Source organism: Ixodes scapularis, unplaced genomic scaffold, assembly GCF_016920785.2.
Source record: "Ixodes scapularis isolate PalLabHiFi unplaced genomic scaffold, ASM1692078v2 PGA_scaffold8__174_contigs__length_109621045, whole genome shotgun sequence".
NCBI classification, from domain to species: domain Eukaryota; kingdom Metazoa; phylum Arthropoda; class Arachnida; order Ixodida; family Ixodidae; genus Ixodes; species Ixodes scapularis.
The window spans coordinates 8,676,307-8,698,723 of record NW_024609883.1 but is presented as its reverse complement, the minus strand read 5'-3'; the positions used below and the strand labels follow the sequence as shown (position 1 = coordinate 8,698,723).

Here is a 22,417-nt window from a genome sequence, read left to right as displayed (position 1 = left end):
CATTGTTTGTCGCGGATGCGAGTCTAAATGTATTAGACACGAATGCTGCGTCAATACTGAATATGAAATGGGTTCTAGTCACAAGTCTCGCACTAAAAGCGATGCCCAAAATATGGCGGCCGAATATGTTACCCGGTGGTGTTTTGAAAAGAGTTACCAATAACGGTCGAAAGAATATTCCACGTCAATTTTTTGTCTGGTCAAAAACCAGACAGGCATAAACAATGCAAAATTTAGCAAACACAACCCTGGACTTCTAAGCAATAGTGGTAGATTAGAACAGTTTTCAGAAGTTTCGTTTTGAATTCCGGCGTAGCGGGCCTCGCATGCACAGTTTGACGGCCACAAACCTTAGCAGAATTAAGAAACAACTATATATATATATATATTAATTTACGATACCCAGTTTTTTACAACCCTACAATGGAAATACGCTTTATCTTAGTGGAGTAACAAGTCCCATATCACATGTTTTGGTAGTGTTTAAATACTGCCGTGTTGTAAGAGTGTTTTTCTTTGTCTTTTTTATTAGGCCGTCAAGGACAAGGGAACGTCAAGGACAAGGGTTTTGTTGACCGCACAGCGTGCCCATATGCCGTCCATCAAAAAAATTAGAAGAAGACCACAAGAGGGTGCTCTTCGTGAAGCACCAGGCAGTGATGTGCGCAGACGGCATAATTTGACGGCTGGACAAAACCTACAAAGACCATGGGCATTTTTTTGTTGGTTTAATATTAGAATGCATAAAATTATCACAGTAAATCATGTTCAAGCTTTTGTACTGGGCGAAATACCTGTCCAACGGGGCTGAAAGGCATCTAGAAATATTTTAATAAAAAACGTTTACTAACGACTCCCATTTTGCTTCTCAGATGTGCGTGTGAATATTGCATCTAACCAAATTACAGTGTTACTGTTAAATTCAGCATTGTAAGAGTAGACTATGTTGCGTGGCCTTCTATTGCAAGAAAAGACCGTAGCACAAGTGAGGCAGAAACTGGGCAGGAGCTTAAGCTGAAAAACGCACTTTCATAAACACACAAAAGAAATAAAAAGAAGTGTATAGTGAAGCAAAATGGTTTCATGTCACCCCCCAAGGCAGATACATACACTGCGCTCCACTGTTAATACGAACACGAAAAAAAACGCTTTTATTTGCAGTTTATTTTTTTGACAGCTATTGAAAAAGCTGAAAATTTGTCGCTCAGATTGGTGCCCCAAACGAGCGCTTTATTCCACACCAATAGGCAAATGTCAGCCCCTTGAATTTAAGGTGAAAAAGGAAAACAGGATATTGAATGCTCCCGCTAACAGTGTCGCGCGGTGTACATAAACACCAAGGCACCATATCACAAACCGAAGCATACGAAGAAGAAAAGACTCATTTCATCGGGAAAAAAAAGTACAGATATAACGGGAGCACTGGCTTTCGCTAATTTTCACTGTCTTGCTGCCTGAAGTAACCAAACAAAATATCTGTCCGTTTGCCGACTGCTTTAGTCTTTGGTCTTTAACCTTTAATTTTTGGCTCTGGAGAGCTGCGGCACCGCTGAAAGCAGCAGCCCGTACCACCGAGGCCCGCGGTGCCGCGTCTAGGGAACATGGTAATGTGATGAGTATATACGTGCAAGATGAAGACGACATGGGTTGTTGGTATTGGGGAGGGTGGCAGTCCGATTTGCAGGAGTCCAGACTTCGTGGAGGCGGGTTGGGCGGGTGAGCAGCGAGCTATGAAGATCTTGCACGCCGTTCGATCAGTGCATGAAGGAGCACCAGGAACATAATGGCGCTATTGCTCACTGGGGTCCACTGGGGTCAAAGAATCATGCTCCAAGGAGGTAGTCCAGCCGAAGTAGAAGCTGCCGCCTCCGAGGAACCGAGGCCCAGGGCTCAGATTGAGACACCGCCGTCGCCCGGTGTGTCATCCTCTCAACGTCGTCGTCGTCATCTCGCATAGAAAAATCGAGCCCGCTGGCTTAGACAAGGCAGCACCTGTTCCCACCGTTCAGGGGCCGTAAAAAGATTGCGGCCAGCGATTTCTCGAAGCAGCCAGAGGTTCTTGACTACCGTGAAACGTTTTCTGGGGGACGCCTTTTCAAACAAAGTCTGCGCAGCTTCTTAGTGCAGCGAGGTTCGTAAGGGTCAAGCGCGCTCCCAAGCATGATTTCAAATAGCGAGCACCCACCTTTCCAGAAAAGCACCATCTAGTGAACCTTCACTGAGAGTGGAACGTACTTCTCAAAATGGCGACGATAGCGGAGCTGACGCTCCACGCTCAAATCCCAGAGCGGGTCGCGCATGCGCGATGGCGACTCCGCTTTCCATAGAGCGGAGCGGGAAACCGAAAACGGTCTACTAAAACTCTCTAATAAGGAGTTTTAGGGAACTGTTTTGGCACGAACGATACGATGCGATCGGCTCTCCGGTGTGAACTGCCCATGCGCGAGGTCACTGATGTCTTACCTTGTGCCCAAGTGTCCGAACCGTAAGCTGTGATCGTGTGGTCAAAGCGGCTGACACCCCATGGAGCGCCCCGACTCTTATAGAGAACGGCTGTTTCACCCTGGGAAGACGCTTACCGTATGTTCAAAACTGAATGAAACCGACCGGAGATTTTCCTGCAAGAAATATAATGGTGGTGATGATAAAATCAAGTGGAATCTCTTAAAATAAAACAGAAAACAAACGAAACGCGAGGTTGAACGTCGTTAGTCTTGCCGGTAACAATCTTCTCCTTGTTGAAGTATCCATGTCGAATAAATGATTTTTCTTTAAGTTTTTTTACAAAACAGAGCCAATTCGAACTCATTGTCAAAACACTTAGCGTCATGATTGCCGCGAAGGTTGTCTGCTCCTTTAGCAGACCACCTGTTCAGTCCCGGTGGAGACGCCGCAGCCACATTTCGCGCTCCCATTCTAGCAGTACGATACAAGATATGGCTAGTTCCACAAATTTGGCTTCAGGCTATTTATGAAAAAAAGAAATGATTTTCCTTCAGTTCTGTTAAATTACCAAACCCTCCCCCCCCCCCACCCCCCCCCCCCCCCCCAAAAAAAAAAAAAGAAACATGCACCTCCTTAACCCTCTTTACGAAGCCATTTCGGATCTCCGTTGCCAGGGGGCACGACCTGCACCGATCATCGCCAAACGCGGTTCTCTAATAGCCGGTTCATGGAAAACGATCGGTCCGAGTTCCCGATCTGAGTTACCGATAGTTTGGTCTATCGAGCGTGTTTTATTCCGGTTCTCTAAAAACACTCTATACGCCGCGCAGCGCCGCTAGCGGATGAGCTGGCGTTCGACAGTCAGGCGCGTTCAGCAGCCTGCGGCGCCTTTTCGCATGGCAAGCTGTGGCGGCGGAAGCGCGCGCGGACGAAACTTTTGCTTTTTGAGCCGATACGTTGAGGGTGACGTTGCATGAGTGCTGGGGCAGAAGGGCATTTAGCTGTTCTCCACTTCTTATATATTGAGTTTGAGTCGTTATTAGGGGTAATTTCTCTAGTTGCGGCCGAAAAAGGAGTTGGAGCGATTCTCCGAAAAGCAAGACTGTTGCCACCATAATTGCTCTGAGTGGGAAATTCATTTCGCACGTCGCTGTAAACGTAGGACTGCTGGAGCGATGATATTTGGAGGCGAGTGAGATATTCACTAAGTTTGTGCACGAAGTGCGCCAAGCTTCATTAAGACAGCAGGTGTGAAAGTTAAGCTTCTAACGATTAAAGAAATAAAGCTGTCCGGGATATGCAATATTGGACCTAAAATGTGTTCTAGCGGGCTGTGCAAACTGCAGATTTGGGCACACAGGTGCTTGGACTTGACAGTAACATGACACAGAACTTATTATACCGAAAAGAGGTGGCATAGAGAAAACAGGTGGAAATTTGGTTTGGGCGGCGTAACTCAATGAGAACCGGTTTTGACCATAAAAGGGCTGTCGAGAGAATACCACTGGTCGTGGGAGGTGGAGACTTTACAGGTAGGAAGGGACTAGTGGACTGTACTTCCAATTGAAACATCTTTACGAAAGGTAGTTCCAAAGTCGAGAAAACAAAGTTGTCGGCCAACACACGGTTTGGCCGTCAAGGTCTTTTGCGGCCAACTGTTGTGTACTAACCTGTTGTGCGAGGTGCTGATTTTCGGCGCACAGGTGCTTTGACATGACAGTAATTTGACACAACACTTATTATACCAAAAAGAGTTGGCATAGCGAAACCAGGTGGAAATTCAGTTTGGGTGGCGTAACTAAATGGAAACTAGTTTTGACCGTCAAAGGCTGTCAAGATAATACCACTCATCCTGGGAGGTGCACACTTTACAGGTAGGAAAAGACCAGTGGACGGTACTTCCAGTTCGAACCACTTTGCGATGGGTGGCTCTAAAGCCGAGAAGAAAAAAAATGTTGTCTGCAGAACTCGGGGTGTCAGTGTTTCCACATCCGAAAGGAGGCGGATCAAGAAAGAAAGCACACCACATAAGCTTCCATACTCAAACGTGAATTCTCCAGGGATTCCGAGTTTCATTGTTGTTTTTTTTAGATTCATATTTGTCACTTTCTTTTTACCGTCGGAATCTTTCTTCATGAAGTACAGATTGCGTGCCATACTTGTCCGGAAATATCATGGACACGTACGATAGGGACGAAACTTCTTTGGAGGGCATTCCTCCAACGAAATTGGCACTGCATACCCGCGAGTGTGGGATGGCATTTCATTAAAGTAGAAGTTTGGGCTAGTTGGTATTTCATGATTAAAGATTAAAACAGCGCAAGGACACGGACAAGAACAAGAAGGTAGACAAACAAGGCGCTGACTTACAACTGAAGTTTATTCGTTCTAACAGCGAGTATAAATACTGTATTGTCACAACAAACAAACATGAATAAAAAGCTTTACCTGGATGCCACGTGCTCACTAGCCATCGCTATACACTGTCACTGTTTGTCTAAATAGGAACGTTCATTATCTGATAAAGATAATGACGGAATGCTGACACAGTTTTGCTCCAATCTTCCAATTTCCCGCGCCTCAATGATTTCCCAAGTGAGTTTGTCTTTATTTTTCCTAATCACTTTACATTTGTCAAAGACGGGAGCGCAGCAACAGTCTCGGCAGTGCAGGCCAAGGTAACCTGACACAACTCTAAACACGTTATACTTGTGCTCCCGCAGCCGATCATTGAGGCATCGCCCCGTTTGCCCGACGTATCTCCTGCCACACGAGAGGGGAATAGAGTACACTACTCCCTCCACACAGTCTACGAATTGGTCCTGGTGTTTTTTGGTGTAACCCTGCTTTTCTTTAGAACAGGAGTTCACTTTTCTGCACAGCCCAGATAGCTTCTCTGGAGCCAAAAAAACCACATCAACTCCAACCCTATGGCCAACTTTCTTAGGATTGTGAGATATCTTATGGAGGTATGGTAAAACAGTCACTTTTTTGTTAACCCTACGAGCCTGCTGGGTAGTTTCCTCACGTCCTTTCTTAAGTAAGCTCTCAGCAACTGTCATCAACAGGTAAGAGGGATATCCCGCATGTCTGAGCCTTGCCGCTTGTGTGTCGAAGCTTTCTTTCACCCTGTGGGGGCAGGACTTAAACAGGGCATTTCTAAAACAGATGTTAACAATTCCTCTTTTCACAAGTTTGGAATGCGCTGACGAAAAAGGCAAGATAAGTTTCTTTGCTCTTGGCTCATATATCCAGCACACATGGCCATGACCAAGTTGCAGGCTCAGGACCAGAAACCTAATGGCCCCATTTACAGGTACTTCATGCGTCAGCACCAGCGGTTTCAGACACTCTTTGAACGTTGACAGGACAAACGACACAGCCGAATCAATTTCCTCATTGTCACAATCTAGGAGCACCAAATAGTCGTCTACGAATCTAAAAATTTTCCCCACCTTGGTTCCTTCTAGCTTGCCTGACAGGACTTTATCGTGGAACACAAGAAATATATCGCTTAGTACTGGGGCTATACATGACCCTATGGACACGCCATTTCTCTGAATAAAAACACCGTCATTCCAGATCGCGAACGTCGACTTGAGATAAAAAGATAAAAGTTCTAGAAAGGGGCTCACACTAAGTCCAGATTCATTCTGAAACGCCACGGTACCATGAGTGTCAATATATTCTTCCACAGATGCCAACAGCTCTTTATGGGGAATCGAATAGTACAAATCTTTAATGTCAATTGAGCAAGCCAACAAGCTTCGGTCTGGATGGTCTTTAAAAAAATCTATTATCTCATCAGAGTTCTTCACCCGAAAGGGATCATCAATCATTAACATATTTAGTTTTGTTTGCAAAAATGAAGCCACAGATTTTTGCTATGTCCCTTTCTCCGACACAATCACGCGTGGTGGACAGTTAATCTTGTGTGTTTTGGCAGAAAAAAATAAATCTAAACCTAAGCATTTGCCCTTATCAATCGCTTGGCAAAGTTTATCTAGGCTTAGCTGTTTGCAAAGCCTACGTGCTTCCGTTTTCACCTTCGAAAGTGACACGTCATCCCTGCGCTTAAACGTGGCCGTTATGGTGTCTGACGCTTTAGACATAAACATCCCCTTAGGCACCACTACGAAGCCTCCCTCTTTGTCCGCTGGTAATAAAGACAGGGAATGTTCTTTTAAATAAGCGACAGTGCTTTTCAGCGGGACCTTGGATCCCGAGGGCTTGCAATGTGACAACACGTCCACGCCTTCAGATATACATCTGTCGACTTCAGACTCTGGAGCTCGTCCGGAAACTTCTCTCACCATCGTTAGCAGCTCAGGAGGCGATTTTCTTGGTTCGCCCGCGAACTTCGGGCCCTCGCTCAGGACTCGTTCCACTTTCAATGGGAGTTCAACGTCGCCCAACTCGTGAACCAGGTTTCCCACAGCTGGTGTCGTCTCTGGGATGCTGGCTCGAAGGTACATCAAAGTTTGACGCCACAAGAATTCAACAGTTCTGTCGATACCTTCGAGCCAGCATCCCAGAGACGACACCAGCTGTGGGAAACCTGGTTCACAAGTTGGGCGACGTTGAACTCCCATTGAAAGTGGAACGAGTCCTGAGCGAGGGCCCGAAGTTCGCGGTCGAACCAAGAAAATCGCCTCCTGAGCTGCTAACGATGGTGAGACAAGTTTCCGGACGAGCTCCAGAGTCTGAAGTCGACAGATGTATACCTGAAGGCGTGGACGTGTTGTCACATTGCAAGCCCTCGGGATCCAAGGTCCCGCTGAAAAGCACTGTCGCTTATTTAAAAGAACATTCCCTGTCTTTATTACCAGCGGATAAAGAGGGAGGCTTCGTAGTGGAGCCTAAGGGGATGTTTATGTCTAAAGCGTCAGACGCCATAACGGCCACGTTTAAGCGCAGGGATGACGTGTCACTTTCGAAGGTGAAAACGGAAGCACGTAGGCTTTGCAAACAGCTAAGCCTAGATAAACTTTGCCAAGCGATTGATAAGGGCAAATGCTTAGGTTTAGATTTATTTTTTTCTGCCAAAACGCACAAGATTAACTGTCCACTACGCGTGATTGTGTCGGAGAAAGGGACATGGCAAAAATCTGTGGCTTCATTTTTGCAAACAAAACTAAATATGTTAATGATTGATGATCCCTTTCGGGTGAAGAACTCTGATGAGATAATAGATTTGTTTAAAGACCATCCAGACCGAAGCTTGTTGGCTTCCTCAATTGACATTAAAGATTTGTACTATTCGACTCCCCATAAAGAGCTGTTGGCATCTGTGGAAGAATGTATTGACAGTCATGGTACCGTGGCGTTTCAGAATGAATCTGGACTTAGTGTGAGTCACTTTCTAGAACTTTTATCTTTTTATCTCAAGTCGACGTTCGCGATCTGGAATGACGGTGTTTTTATTCAGAGAAATGGCGTGTGCACAGGGTCATGTATAGCCCCAGTACTAAGCGATATATTTCTTGCGTTCCACGATAAAGTCCTGTCAGGCAAGCTAGAAGGAACCAAGGTGGGGAAAATTTTTAGATTCGTAGACGACTATTTGGTGCTCCTAGATTGTGACAATGAGGAAATTGATTCGGCTGTGTCGTTTGTCCTGTCAACGTTCAAAGAGTGTCTGAAACCGCTGGTGCTGACGCATGAAGTACCTGTAAATGGGGCCATTAGGTTTCTGGACCTGAGCCTGCAACTTGGTCATGGCCATGTGTGCTGGATATATGAGCCAAGAGCAAAGAAACCCATGTTGCCTTTTTCGTCAGCGCATTCCAAACTTGTAAAAAGAGGAATTCTTAACCTCTGTTTTAGAAATGCCCTGTTTAAGTCCTGCCCCCACAGGGTGAAAGAAAGCTTCGACACACAAGCGGCAAGGCTCAGACATGCGGGATATCCGTCTTACCTGTTGACGACAGTTGCTGAGAGCTTACTTAAGAAAGGACGTGAGGAAACTACCCAGCAGGCTCGTAGGGTTAACAAAAAAGTGACTGTTTTACCATACCTCCATAAGATATCTCACAATCTTAAGAAAGTTGGCCGTAGGGTTGGAGTTGATGTGGTTTTTTCGGCTCCAGAGAAGCGATCTGGGCTGTGCAGAAAAGTGAACTCCTGTTCTAAAGAAAAGCAGGGTTGCACCAAAAAACACCAGGACCAATTCCTTGACTGTGTGGAGGGAGTAGTGTACTCTATTCCCCTCTCATGTGGCAGGAGATACGTCGGGCAAACGGGGCGATACCTCAATGATCGGCTGCGGGAGCACAAGTATAACGTGTTTAGAGTTGTGTCAGGTCACCTTGGCCTGCACTGCCGAGACTGTTGCTGCGCTCCCGTCTTTGACAAATGTGAAGTGATTAGGAAAAATAAAGACAAACTCACTCGGGAAATCATTGAGGCGCGGGAAATTGGAAGATTGGGGCAAAACTGTGTCAGCATTCCGTCATTATCTTTATCAGATAAGGAACGTTCCTATTTAGACAAACAGTGACAGTGTATAGCGATGGCTAGTGAGCACGTGACATCCAGGTCAAGCTTTTTATTCATGTTTGTTTGTTGTGACAATACAGTATTTATACTCGCTGTTAGAACGAATAAACCAGTTGTAAGTCAGCGCCTTGTTTGTCTACCTTCTTGTTCTTGTCCGTGTCCTTGGGCTGTTTTAATCTTTAATCATGGCATTTCAGTTCGTCCCATCGGTTCTAACAGATGTAGGCGTTACTGGTACGAAAACAAACGCAGAGCGCAAAGCGGCAGTGTAGAGTATCCAGCCGCGCCGACACAGTGGCAGGCATGATCGGGAGACTAAATTTCTCGCGTCGTACGGCACGGGTCCATCTTTGTCGCTGTCCCACAAAACATCGTGAGGTGAAAAACTGTGAAACTTTGTCCCTGCGAGATACGAAGCATAACTATTGAAGCACTTAATGACGCAGCACAGGCAGCACTTCATGCTGTGAACCCATCGCAACCGCACCGCTCAGACTTCAGTGCGTACCAACGTACGCGGCGTGGTTTCGGTTTCGTTTCTCCGAGGTTCTCACTGCCTACCTTCGGTACCGGCCGCGCGGCGGCGCGCCAGTCGTGTCGCACGGAGTGTAGAGTGAAGTGCAGCGTATATTCTTCTTGAGCGGTGAGAGGGCAAGAAAGCGATGAAAAAAGCCTAATACGTACAATTCCAATGGGTCGTTCCAAAGAACGGAGAGTACCGTGTGGAGGCAGACAAAACAGCAATAGTGGCTTTTAGCAGACGGTTACCGTGTTACGCGTAACGCACTGCAGGAGTCCTTGAAGCATTATTTTAAGATCGCGCCAGGGTGATACTGTGACCGCAGTGTGCGCACTTAGATGCGTGCTTCCATTGGGCTCAACTTGTATTTGAGCAACTTAAACATTCGTCGTGTCCGTCAAATTTCGAAGCTCCGAATGGTAGGAAAGTATAGATGTCTGTTACCTTCGAGCTTAAACTATAACTTTTTTTTAATATTAGAAAATGCAGAATTGCATCTTCCGGAAACGGCTATAGAAAGTAATATATATATATATATATACACACATACATACCAATACTTGTGCGCATGCCTCTTCAATGTATCTGTATCAACGCATGTGTATAAAAAAAGGGCTTCCTTATTTAGTTAATATGTGGGTATCTTTTACGTTTCTGTACCTTTTGTGCTTATATTAATACGGAATGAACGGCGAGATGTAGCCACCCTACGGTTGTTGGCTCAGGTGATTGGTCCTGGGATCCCGCAGGACGACTACCTTCGCTCTGTGCCCCGTCGCAACGAACGAACCGGGCGCATAGACCCTCTCTTCGCGCGGACCCAACGGCACGACAACTCATGTCTCCTCCGGGCTGTGAGACTTTGGACGTCCCTGCCTGACGCCATCACCAGCTTGCCCATCACAGACAGAGACGAGGTGACACAGCTCTGCAAGGCAGCAGCCAAACACCTCTAAACGCCCACGAATGTCTTGCATACCTCATCATACGTCACCCACCTCACTTTTCACCCTCTTCACCATCCCAAAATCATCGTCCCACACTTCTCAAGCCAAGAAGCCTCGCATCGCCATCATTGTCTAGCTGGCCACATAGGCACATATGTGTACGGGCGGAAACGCCTTCTATGCGACCTGTACTTAAATGTACAAATAAATATCTATCTATCTATCTATCCATACACAAATCGGCAAAGTCGCGGTCTTTTTGTAGTTGACTTGGAGTACTATTACTGAGAAACTTTTATTAAAAAATGAACCCTAATAATATCTATGCCTCAATGTGTTAAACAAAATGTTTGATTTGTAAGATTTTTGTTTTTAACTACAGGACAAATTGATCTCCAAGTGACAACAATTAAAACCTGCATATCTTCAGGAGGCTGCTTGTTGAGATCCTGAAGGCTTGAATTAATCTTGACGCTTCTCGTATGACATTGCTGAGTGCGCACTAGCAGTACCCTTTTTGTCTGCTTTAAAAGCAAAAGCATAAAAACAAAGTTTGCATTAGACTGAAAATTAGTAATGGGACTAGTTGACTGGGTCCTATAGGGCCACTGACGCACCAAGCTTGATATTTTGTATCCTCGTAAACGACTGTATATTATTTCCGGGGATCCTCCTAAATATTACGGCTTGGGGAGAGCGTATTCGCAGAGAAAAACATTATTTCCAAAAAGCCAGATTTGATACTCCTGCCCGAATCACGGACGTGGTTGGCGTAGCAATGCACTCATTGACTTCTTGAATGGCTTCCAAGCGAAAGCTTTCTCTAACATTCATATATTTGTTTTAATTAATGATGGGAATTAAATGCGCTTTTATCTGTCAATTCGCGAATCGCACGCTTATTTCTCTGCAGGGTTGCACCTGTAATTTCTCCGAGGGCAGAAGACGCACCACTTTCTAGTTCGACTTTCAAGCATGTATACAATGAATATTCTTTTTTTTTTCTTCTTTAAATAGGCAGAGAGGGAAAAGAGAGGCGCAAGGGATAACCCGAAATTGTTGATCGATCGGCAATCGACCTTTCTTCCACTAAGCTTCTGCAAATGCGTGCGTACACATGCGTCGCTTGGCCTCGCCTTCGGCTGTCACCATTTTCGGAGGCCAAAGATCGGGTCGACCAGCATATTGAGCACCTATCTTTGCGCGTATTTTTTCTCTTTTAGACATTCTCGCTTGAGTATACCTTTGTATGGGGTATAAAAGGCAACGATGTTAATGTATTCTGACGGGCCAAGGAAAGTTGGGCTTCCCTTTATTTTAGTTCGAAGATAACACCCCAGACGGCGCTCGTTACTGAAAAAAATTCATTGCTTTCTCGAGTTCGAGAGCTTATCCCACACCGAGAGAAACAACACGGGTGACCCGTAATCAACTTCTGAGTGGGTCCTATTCCTCTCAACCCCTCCGGTACCAACGTTTTTAGATCAATCAGTTGACAAGCTCCTCGAAAGAGCAGCGTTTGAAACCGGTTCTTCTCTGTTGCCTGTCCTCGTGAATGTCGAGCGGATAGCGTTCCACGCGCCCCCAGTGTCGAAGAAGGCATCGATGGAGGCATCCAAGGGGGAGCTTCTCCGAACGGCGCTCTTTCTGCGCCAAGTTTAACGCAAACTTTATGTTTACCATAAAAACCACGATAGCAATGTTCCTTTCCACCGCAGGTAATGCGCATCCAACGTTCCACCGGTTCCGCCGCTTCTGTCCATAGGGTGGGTTGAAAGTGCACAGAGCACCACTGAGCGGACGCGCCACGAAACGGCACAATGCGTTCTAGGAAGCTTATAAACTGACTTTTATTCGTTACGTTGCACAGCACAGCCGCCAATCGCCACCATATCTAGTGTAAGAAAAACCATACGAAAACAAAAGACGGCCGATGCCTCCTCGCTAACTCTTCCGTGTTTTGGATTTTTGTATTTGCAAATAAGCAATGTTGTGCGTTTGCACTGGTCGTAAAAGACACGTTTGATGAATGATATCAACAATGGTCACACACATTCAACTGGGGATATCTCTAATTCTTTTAATGCCTTCTCATTTTACGTCATAAAAAACCGAGGTGGAGTCCGGATTGGAGAAGGACACAGAGCTCTGTTGGGCTCTTTCGCACTGGAAGGAAAGGTTTCTAATTAATGATGCGATGAATTCAGAGACGAGATTCAGGGGGTCATAAATTTGTATTAAAAAAAGTAACCTCGAAGAAAAATATCAAAAACTATAGGGATATTTACAACATAGTCTCGGGCTTGGTTCAGTCCGGCTAAGTTAAAAGTGTTGTGTCGATAGCGGCATCTTATACCGTCCGACGGGCTGATTTAGTGCGCTTCAACGGAGTGCACTTCCCTTTTAGCGTCACTTGCATAGTGTGCCACACGCCGTCTTCCTGAACAAAGTCGGCTGCAAGTGAGTTTGCTTCTTGTTCTTTTTCTTCGTCTTGCCTCGTGAGGATCAATCAGAGTCATCCACTCGGCGTAATTATTGTCAATTAACATAACATGTTTTCATATAAAAGAGATTAAATGTTGCCGAGGCATCAATGCCTTCGCTTCAACATTTTAGGTGTCTCATAGTATTTTACAATGTGTCGTTATTGTCATCGTTTTCAAGAGACACTAATTTATCCCGTGTTGCAGAAAACACTTGAGGTAACTTTCGGTGTGCTGAAGTGCACGTGGTAGAAGTGCACTAAATTATGCCGTCTGACAGGGGCATTAGTGGGGCACAATCCGATGAAGTTCCGTCAGAGCAGGGTATCAACAGAGATGAACCCTGGAACACCACAAGTTAGCGAGCTGCTGAATTGTTGTTTTCCTCTTGGTTCTTGAACCGAACGGAGGTCCTGTTGGTCGCCAACAACTTGTGACCGGGCAGTCACACCTCTGATACTGCTCTGCTGCCGCCTGGTTGTACTGCGACGTGGTAGCCCAGTTTCGCTTCTGTCCGTGAGTCCCAAGAACCCAAATTCAAATTAATTATTTCTCTCCACTCGAAGAAGGGAAACAGGAAAACAAGCAACTTGGTGTTGCTTTATAAGCCACAACAGCAGAGGACGAACAGAAATACACGCACAATATATATGTAACATTAATGAAAAAATTACTAACAAACAAAATATTAGCATCTAAAATAGCAAAAGAAAATAGGCAAGATCGTGCAATCACTTTAGGCTCTTAAAATGCAGAGACCTGACAAGAAAATCCTTTACCAAAAACAGAACGCATTTCTTTTCGAGTCCAACTCAACATGTTCACGTTGAATTCACTACACCAATTTAGAAAGCACGGTACTGTAGATCTCATCTTTTGAGGGCCACAATCAGTCCTGGAATGCGGTCATTGCTGCCCGCCGCTGGATGCTCGGAGAACACCGCATCGTTCCTCCGCTTTCTTCTGGAGCCTCTGGCTTTGTCCTGAGGGTTCCTCTCTGCCGGCGACTTGAAGCCCATTCCTGGATCAGGCCATTTATCGAAGCACCCAGGCCTGGATGTCGGTCGCTCCTCCCGCGAAGCCCTCCACCCTTTCCACTAATCAGACAGAGCACTAAAATGAGGCAAATTTCTCCTCGCCTCGCCTCCTCTCCCGCATTGGCTCTGGTAAAGCAGAAAGAGGAAAGGTATCGAGGGAGATAAAGTTGAGTTAAGTTGAGTAAGCAAAGTGCAGCCCTCTGCGAGGACACCCGCAGTGAACTCACGTGTTATGACTCCATGCCTCGAAGTCCTCCTTTGCACAAGTACGTGTGATACGAGGCACAGGAGAGCGCACCCCGCGGCGAACACACCGGAGTAGAAAAACATCCACCGGCCTCCAAATTCGGCGAATGTCGTCCCACCAACGAGGGTACCAAGCGACTTTCCTGGAACAAAAACATTTTTACTAAATTCAAAATGCATATTTTTCGCAAAAAAAAAAGAAAAAAAAAGAAAGTCACTTTGCGACATAGCTAGGATACTGTGCTTTCGGTAAAGACATATAAACCCGAAAATTACTTACCAAGCCAATTTCATAGAAAAAAAAAAACGCATTCTAAATATTGTTTACCTTATGAAGAAAAAGCTCAGTTCAAAGAAAAACTATTGTAACGAAGAAGATGAAGCTAAGCGTCTTCTTCACCTAAGGGCGCACGATAATGAGGTGAAACAAGCTGCATCCAACCCATCCGTTCAAAGCCTCCACCCAGTAGCTCAGCCTGTCAACGTCTGCGCAAGTTGCGATCCAGAGCACAATGACATCCGCACAGGTGGAGGACACAGGTCTTGGTATGGCCGGGAGATAATTGAGGCTTTCTCCAAGCCACAAGCCCTGGTCAACATTGGCTCCCCTTCTCACAGCCTCTTCGACACCGAGATATCGTATTTTGATATATAACTGCAGCCACGTATGTGGTTCAAAGCGGAATCTCCACGCGCGCCACTTCGGCGACAAAGACCCTTCCCAGTTATACCCTTTGTTCCTCTTTTTCTTTCGCTGTTTAGTCAGGCCTCCGCTGAGGCGATCAGCGTCCTCGAGGAACGTCAATAAATGTTCAAGCTGCCAGTTGGAAGGACGTTTCGTCCTGTCCTGGTCCTTTTAGCCGTTAATGTGACATTGCTTTAAACCCGTAACCTTAACCCGTAATCTTTACCTAATCTTTAATTTTTTTTTAATTTTTGATTTGCCGTTTGGTGAATATATTTTCCTTTGTCTATTGTACAAGTACATAATTTGTTGCCTCGGAACGCCTTCCATATACGTTTTTTTATAATATTGTTAATATTTTAGGCGTCTTAAGCTGTAAATTTCGTTGTCTTATTGCTATTTTCATATCTGCTTCAGCACCTGGCTCATAGTGAATTTTGAGCACATAACTATACTGCGAGTTTGTGTGTAATGCTTATTTATTTATGAAATTTTTCGTGGTGCTTCTATACTGTGGATGGGCCTACCGACATATCTACCTGCTTGGGATTGATGCAATGTGGAATAAATGTAAACACCCAGGGTTTAGATTATGATGTATTCTAAGCAGCTTCCCTGCATACTTTCGCTCCTTGCATGTTTCAGTGCCTCCTCTATACTTTCAGCGCTTGGCAGAACGGCCTCCCGAGGCTGTTGAGCAACCGCCCATGGCGACCGCGTGAGGGCGTTGTGTTAAGAGGGTCTGCCTAGATCGTCCAAGGGAGCAACTCAAACCATGGAGAACGTTAGCAATTGAATGGCGAACGCTTACTGGGAAAACGTCTCGCAGGTGAGCATGCCTTGCGTTGTCGTGTGTCGAAGGGAAAGCGGACGGAAATGACGTGACTTTGATCGAGCACTTGGGAACGCTCTCAAATTCAGGCAAACTAGACCGGGTCTCATCGTCTATTTTAGCCTATTTCGTCTTCGCCGTTCGACATGGTTTCGCAATATCGCGGTGAAGGTACACTGAAACGAAGTTCGTGATAACATATTGACGTATTAGTGTTGTACGGAACGACGTTCCAAGGAACAAAGTTCCTGGAACGCGTTCCTTTCAGGAGGAACGAAGGAACGCCGCCGTTCCATTTTGCATTGGTGGAACTGGAACGGGAATGCGTTCCATTTTTACGGGAACGGAAAAAGGAACGGCGTTCCTTTTTTTCGTCCAGTGGAGTAATTTGTATTTTATATCTGAAAGGGAAATTCTAAAAGTATAAAATCAATATTCATCTATACCAAAAGTAGGATTTCGTGAACTTTTTGGTTACATACCATATGGTTAATTTTGTGTGATACTCGCTTGGTAACAGTAAGGGACAGGAGAACTAGTGGACATCGATTCTTTTTTCAGTGCCCGTGACTGCGGTACAGAAAGCCAAAGTTTTACTCGTAGGAAAAGACACAGAAAGAAATACGTGTCAAACTCAACTAGTTTCTTTGCTTCCACGAATCCTTGTACACCCAGAAATCTAAGACCGACTGCAGCTATCACTGAACTTCCACAAATAGACGTACAGTTACAACAGAAGAGCAGGTTACCCGGTATCGAACGCACCCTTGTATCCTGAATATTGGTGACATACAATATACACAAAAATTAATTTTTATTTCTTCTGCCCTTGTTCCCTATCTTCAAACTGAGCAACGAGTCCAACCCTCACGTAGAAGGACCTGTACTTTTCAAGACTGACCTTCCAACAGCCCTACCTTCTTCACTTCCTCGTCTTGCGGACAGCAACATCGAGAAGCAACTGTTGTTATGTTCCAACAAGTGACTTTGTTAGATTGAAACGCGTGAGGTTGTGGTGAAACGCTCGTGCAATGTGGGGTAAGAGTACATTTGGCTCGTCGAAATCGCCTACCACAAAATATGGTTAAAACCTGAGATTTTTAAAGGTGAATATATCATCAAATGAAACACTGCTTCCGCTTGTCTTCTCCTCTTGGTGCCTTTCCATTACTGCATTCAATTTTGTATGTTGCCATTTGATGGGATAGATAAAAAACAACAAAAACTACTTTGTTTGATCTAATTGTATATGGTAATCGTCAAAATACAAATGTAACGTATATGTAACGACACGTTCCATTTCTTTAACTGTAATTGGAATGAGTTCCTTTTTCACATATGGAACTTGTAACGGGAACGCGTTCCAAACATCAGAAGGAACGAGGAACGAGCTTTTGTTCCATTTTTTGAGGAACGTGTGACGTATTTAGCGCACAAAGTAGAGGGAAGAAGAACAGGACGGAAAAGTGCGACACTCACAACTATGTCTAGTGACAAGAATCATTCGGTTTTTTTCTTTCTTTTTCTTTTCTTGTCAGCAAACATAGTTCTGAGTGGCGCTCTTTTCTGTTCTGTTTTTCTTCCGTCTACTTTGTGCGCTAAAAACCTCAATATGTTATACTATAAGAACTAGCCCAAATGTCAACTTGACTACATAAGTGCTACTAAAATGTATGCAATCTGAGTTTCAATTTTTTTTTGAGGAGGGGGGGGGGGGGTGGTGAAAGGCGGCGAAAAAAAAAATGCGCATGTTTTCAGTGAAAGGGCATAACATTGTAAAACTAAAAGTAAGAACGCAGAACGACATAATGTAGAGGGAATTGTTTGCAGCCATTACCGTGCGTGTACAGTTACTACAACAGTGGCAGCGGCGATTGCAACAACCTTGCTTCAGTGGCGCGCCTCGCGGCTAAAGGTTACACTTGCGGCAACTGCATCGGCGCACTGTTTTGCGACCATTTTAGCTGGCACTGCAGGTATATAAGAGGCACTGGTACTATAGGTATATAAACATGTTTGGCCATTGGGCGAATAATTATATCTGTAGTATTTCCACCTTTGTCTTCGTGTTAATAATGCGCATCAATATGGTTATAAGCATTTCTGAGGCACCCGTGCCTTCTGGAGCTTATTATGTTACTGGGCCAAGCCTATTATGTCCACGCCAGTGACTTCGTGATTGGTCCTTCGTCATCCTTATGTGCTAATGCCGTAATTTCACTGTAACCAAAGCGCCCTTTGCTCCTTAAAAATTAATACGTTACTGACTATGGCATACCTGAGTGGGCATCAAACTTACCGATGGCTCCTTCGCAAATGTTGAGGACGCACAAGACGGACGCCGCGGTACCTTCCGGCGCCACCTCTTTAGCGAACACAGTCATGGCGGGTGTTACAAGCGGATGTGCAGCCCCGGTGACGGGTTCGACGAGCAGCGCGAACCACGGGTTGTATAGAAAGGCAGAGCCAATGTACCTCACCCCGAAGATCAAGAATGTCAATATATACGAGGGATAATAGCGCGTTTTTTTCAGAATCCAACCGGACACAGAATAGAAGGGCACTTCTATGCATATGCAACTTACTGCGGATATTAAACCGATTATCAGTTTAGAGGCTCCTATGTCCTCCAAAAACCACGTGTTGTACGACATGTAGATTGAAAAAAGGGCTCCGAGGGCGCATGTCCAAAAGGCGAATACGGCAAGTTCGACATTGATGAACACACCATAGATGTCCTTGAAAAAGTTGACCGACAGCTTGGGCATCCGAAGAGTGGGCATGCAACAAAGAAGGACACTGTCCAAGATAATGAGCAGCGCATAGACGAAGTAGCTTGGAAGGTAACCTGATCGTCCTCCCGTCCATCGGTTGGCTGCATCAATTAAGGCTCCCACGACAGGACCAGCGGCTCCCATGCCTATTGCCCCTCCCGCTCGCTGCAATCCGAAGTCCCTCACATTTTCAGCCAGTATCTCAGAAACGCCGGCGTCCGAGATGATCAGAACAGCCCCCGAACACAACGACCCCAGCGCATGAAACACGGCATAGAACCACACAACTCGTTGATCTATCGAACCTGCTGTGCAAGGGCACTTGAACTGACAGGTGCTGCGGTGGTAACCAGACGTACCATTCCAAATAGTGTGGCAAACGGCGGAGGTGTTCTGAAAAATGTAGCTTACTTCGATTTCGCTGAATTCGGTGGCATTCGTTGCGCACGAAACGAAACACTTCTCCGGTGGTTGAAGGCACACTGAGAACGAATTCAAAAGCGTTACGTTTCCTTCTGGGCATGATACCTCCCCCTTTGGTTCTGCCGTTTTGATAATAAAGTCACTGAAATAGAGAAGGCCGTGGAAAAGAATCGCAAGCGATTGAAGTGTCAACAATATTCTTGTTACGTTTTGCGTCCGGTCAGCAATGTATCCCATCAAAATCTTCCACGGAATAGCGAGCAGAGATGTGACAGTTAAAATGTAGGCTATGGTTGCTTCAGGGATTCCGTTTCTCCGACCAATTGCAGACCCGTATGGCAGAGTGCAGCCGGTGGCTGATAAAGAAAAAAAGCAGAATTTCGTTAGCCTTTGCAGCAATGTTTTATTTACTATGACCAGAATTGTTAAAATTACAATATATATTGCACTTTACGCAGTCATATAATCTCAAACAAGTAGTTGAGGGCTTAGCAGCATGATATACAGTGATATAAAAGCAATCAATGGACCTTTTCCGAGAAGCGTTCTGCGCACGCGCGAGCGCCCGATGCCAAGCGGCGGAAGTCGGAACGAAAAATTGAGGAAAATCGGAAGGAGGCTGTGTATCAGCGATTAGAACACGTAACTGCAGCATATATATAATTGTGTTACACAAAAAAAGAACGTCGACGGAAAGGAAAACACGACGTTTGGGTGGACGTCACGGATGCACCTCTTTAAAGTCGCGTTGGGCAGGCGCCGCTGCTCAGAGAGCGAAGAAACTTGTAGCGTACACTCTAAAAAAAGTCTGTGCGTCTAGTTTCACGCACACCACTCGGAGAGCCAATCACCGCAACTTACGGAGGCATCTCAGCGAATGACGATGCCGAAACATATGCTTAGACCAAAAAACGAAATCTGGGTTGTGACATTAAGCAATGCAAGCGTGACATTTTGCATTGCTTAACGTCACAACTCAGACTGCGTTTTTTGGTCTTAACATATGTTTCCGCATCGTCATTCGCTGAGCTGCCTCTGTAAGTTGCGGTTTTTGGCTCTCCGAGTGTTGTGCGTGAAAGTAGACTTACAGACATTTTTTAGAGTGTAGCTCCCATTATCGATTGGTAGCGCAAGTAGGTCACTTCCTCGATTTTTAGTTCATGCAGCCACCGCCTGGTGCCGTCGGTATGTGGAAAAGGTCCATTCTGAGCAAATATAAAACATGTACCGTAGTATCCCGAGAGATAGTCCACCTGAAATAGAAAGCAAATCGGGTGAAAATAAGCAGTGGGCTAACTTTCGGTGTGCGACCAACGAAAGTTGGAAAATTCTGCTGTTTGAAATTGTGTCACCTTCAAAACTTCTAATTGCGAGAAATCAAAGACGACTGTACCTCTTAGTCAGGAACGGTCGCTGATCTCCTGTCACAGCTAAGTAGCACTGTTTCTGTAAAGGTCATTGTTGACCAGCGCCCTCCATTTCTAAAAATAATCTATCTTTCGGTGTTTTTTTTTTAAATACCAAGGCGTAGAAAGGATAGGGGTGGGCTATCTTTCGGGTGTGGGGTATCTCTCGGGACATTACGGTGTATTGCGAGATTCATTCCACCAGGACATGAATTTTAAACTGGTAGTACATACAGAAAGCCGAATTCCTCAATATTAAAAAAAATGCAAGTTGTGATTAACAATGCCTCTGTTGAAGCCCTTGTACTCACCTGCAAAAATGAGAAAATAATGAATCTTCAAATACAGAAGTCTTGTGTTTATCCATGGCAGCAGCATGTCGGATCTTAGCAGGGCGGATATATTCCTGCATTTAAACAACCATCTTGATAACACAACCCAGTGTAAGGTTTTTGTTTATGCACTTGGCCATTGGCTTCTCTTGAAATAAAGCACGAGAGCTTGAATAGCATAAAATAGTGTGCGTAATTTAGAATAACACGATATTATAAAATTATATGAATGTAACATTAAACGCAAAAAGATTACTTCAAATATAACAGACAACAGTGTTCTCACTGCCCTGGTTACAACATAAAAAAAAGATGTTACATCAATTGAGGAGCAACCGTAAAAAATTTGACGTGCCTACTTTGTTAAATCTATATATTTTTCATCGATGACAATGCTAGGACTCGTTATGACCATTACAATACGCGTGGTAGCTGGTTGATGGGCTTCGAGAGCGCTTCACTTAATAAGGCTTCTGTTATTCCACCACTCGTTTTTATTTTTGCTACCTATGCATAATTTGTTTATGGAGGACAATTTAGAGTGATTGAATTCTTAAAAAAATTCTATCCCGGGGCGGTGGAATGCAGTATGTTTTGGCGTTAAAGATTTTTATTGAAGATCACATGTAGTTAAAATTAATTGGGTTCAAGAGTTTATTGGAGCATACGGAATTGCGAAGTTCCAGAATTAAGTTGCCATTGTAATTCTTACGTTTCCATCTACCTAGGTTTTTCTCTATGCAAAGCAACCGATGCAGCCAATGCGTGTTTGTATTGGAAGTGAGTAATTAGAATCTTGCGAAGTGAGGTATAAAGAATCAAAGTAAGTTTGTTCTAAGACGCATATGATACAAGTGTTTCTTTTAGTGTTTGAATAGTGAACTGTCTTCCTCTCGTCTGAAGGAAAGTTTGTAAACAGTTGGTTTTCTAGAAAAAAAAAATGTTTGAGTTTTTTAAGAGTAGTGTGCCGGAGCTGAGTTTGATTAAGAAAGACCCTTTGAAGATTTACTAGTGTTTCTGCATGTGTAGATTTTTACCTCAGTTTTTATATCTTTTGTTGGTTCTAAGGACTAGCTGAGAGCAAATATCTGATTTGAGTCACTCAAAATATACTCTGAGGGATATTGTCTTTGCGCACCTAAGAATATCAGTAGGTAAATTTTACCGGAAAGAGTTAGCAGATAGTTTAAATTCTCAGGTGATTAAACAAGGGCTCATATTGCGGGAGGAGGGTGAACGGGCTGTTAAAGAAACTTCGGAGGAAAAAGGACGGGAATTGAGAGGCCATGCCCAGGTAACACAGCTTTCTGGGCCAAAACGTTTTATCTTAGAGTTTAAAGCCCTGAAAGCTCCAAAAAGCTAAGGTATAGCCAAACTCAGTGTCATTTCGCCAAAGTCTGGGTGTTTTGGACCTAAATTGTGAAACAGGGGCATGATTTAGGTTTCAGTGCCTGGTTCTTCGGTTGTCATCTGGCTTATTTGTGCCTCTGTTCCCGATAAAATTCCAGAATTAAACTCAATTCTGATCATTCCGGGTTTTCTCCTTAAAATTTTGGGCCTAAGTTAACAAACAAGTGCCGTAATTATGTTTCACTCCGGGTAGTTCTGATATGCAGTATTTTTGGCTAATGTCTGACAATTTAGCAACAACATGGCGGGCCACAGAAAACCGTACAAAAACCAGAGAAGAATACTTTGACCCTAGCTAACGTTTTGAAGCAAAACCTTAGTAGGCGAAAGCTGGGCACTAACACTGACAATCTTGGGACTATATTCCGTCCCACTAAAC

At 44.7% G+C, this 22,417-nt stretch overlaps 1 protein-coding gene across 1 annotated transcript in view; it reads right to left on the bottom strand.

The window, feature by feature from the left end:
- LOC120840328 (maltose permease) overlaps positions 1 to 20,674 on the bottom strand; it is a 149,937-nt gene extending 129,263 nt beyond the window's left edge. Inside the window, exons 1-3 of the mRNA XM_042286811.1 lie at positions 20,608 to 20,674; positions 17,993 to 19,246; positions 14,158 to 14,319 (exon numbers count right to left, since the gene is read on the bottom strand). Coding sequence (XP_042142745.1) covers positions 14,158 to 14,319; positions 17,993 to 19,246; positions 20,608 to 20,674 — 1,483 coding nt within the window. The remainder of the gene's footprint in view (positions 1 to 14,157; positions 14,320 to 17,992; positions 19,247 to 20,607) is intronic.
- Between the last annotated feature and the right edge of the window lie 1,743 nt (positions 20,675 to 22,417).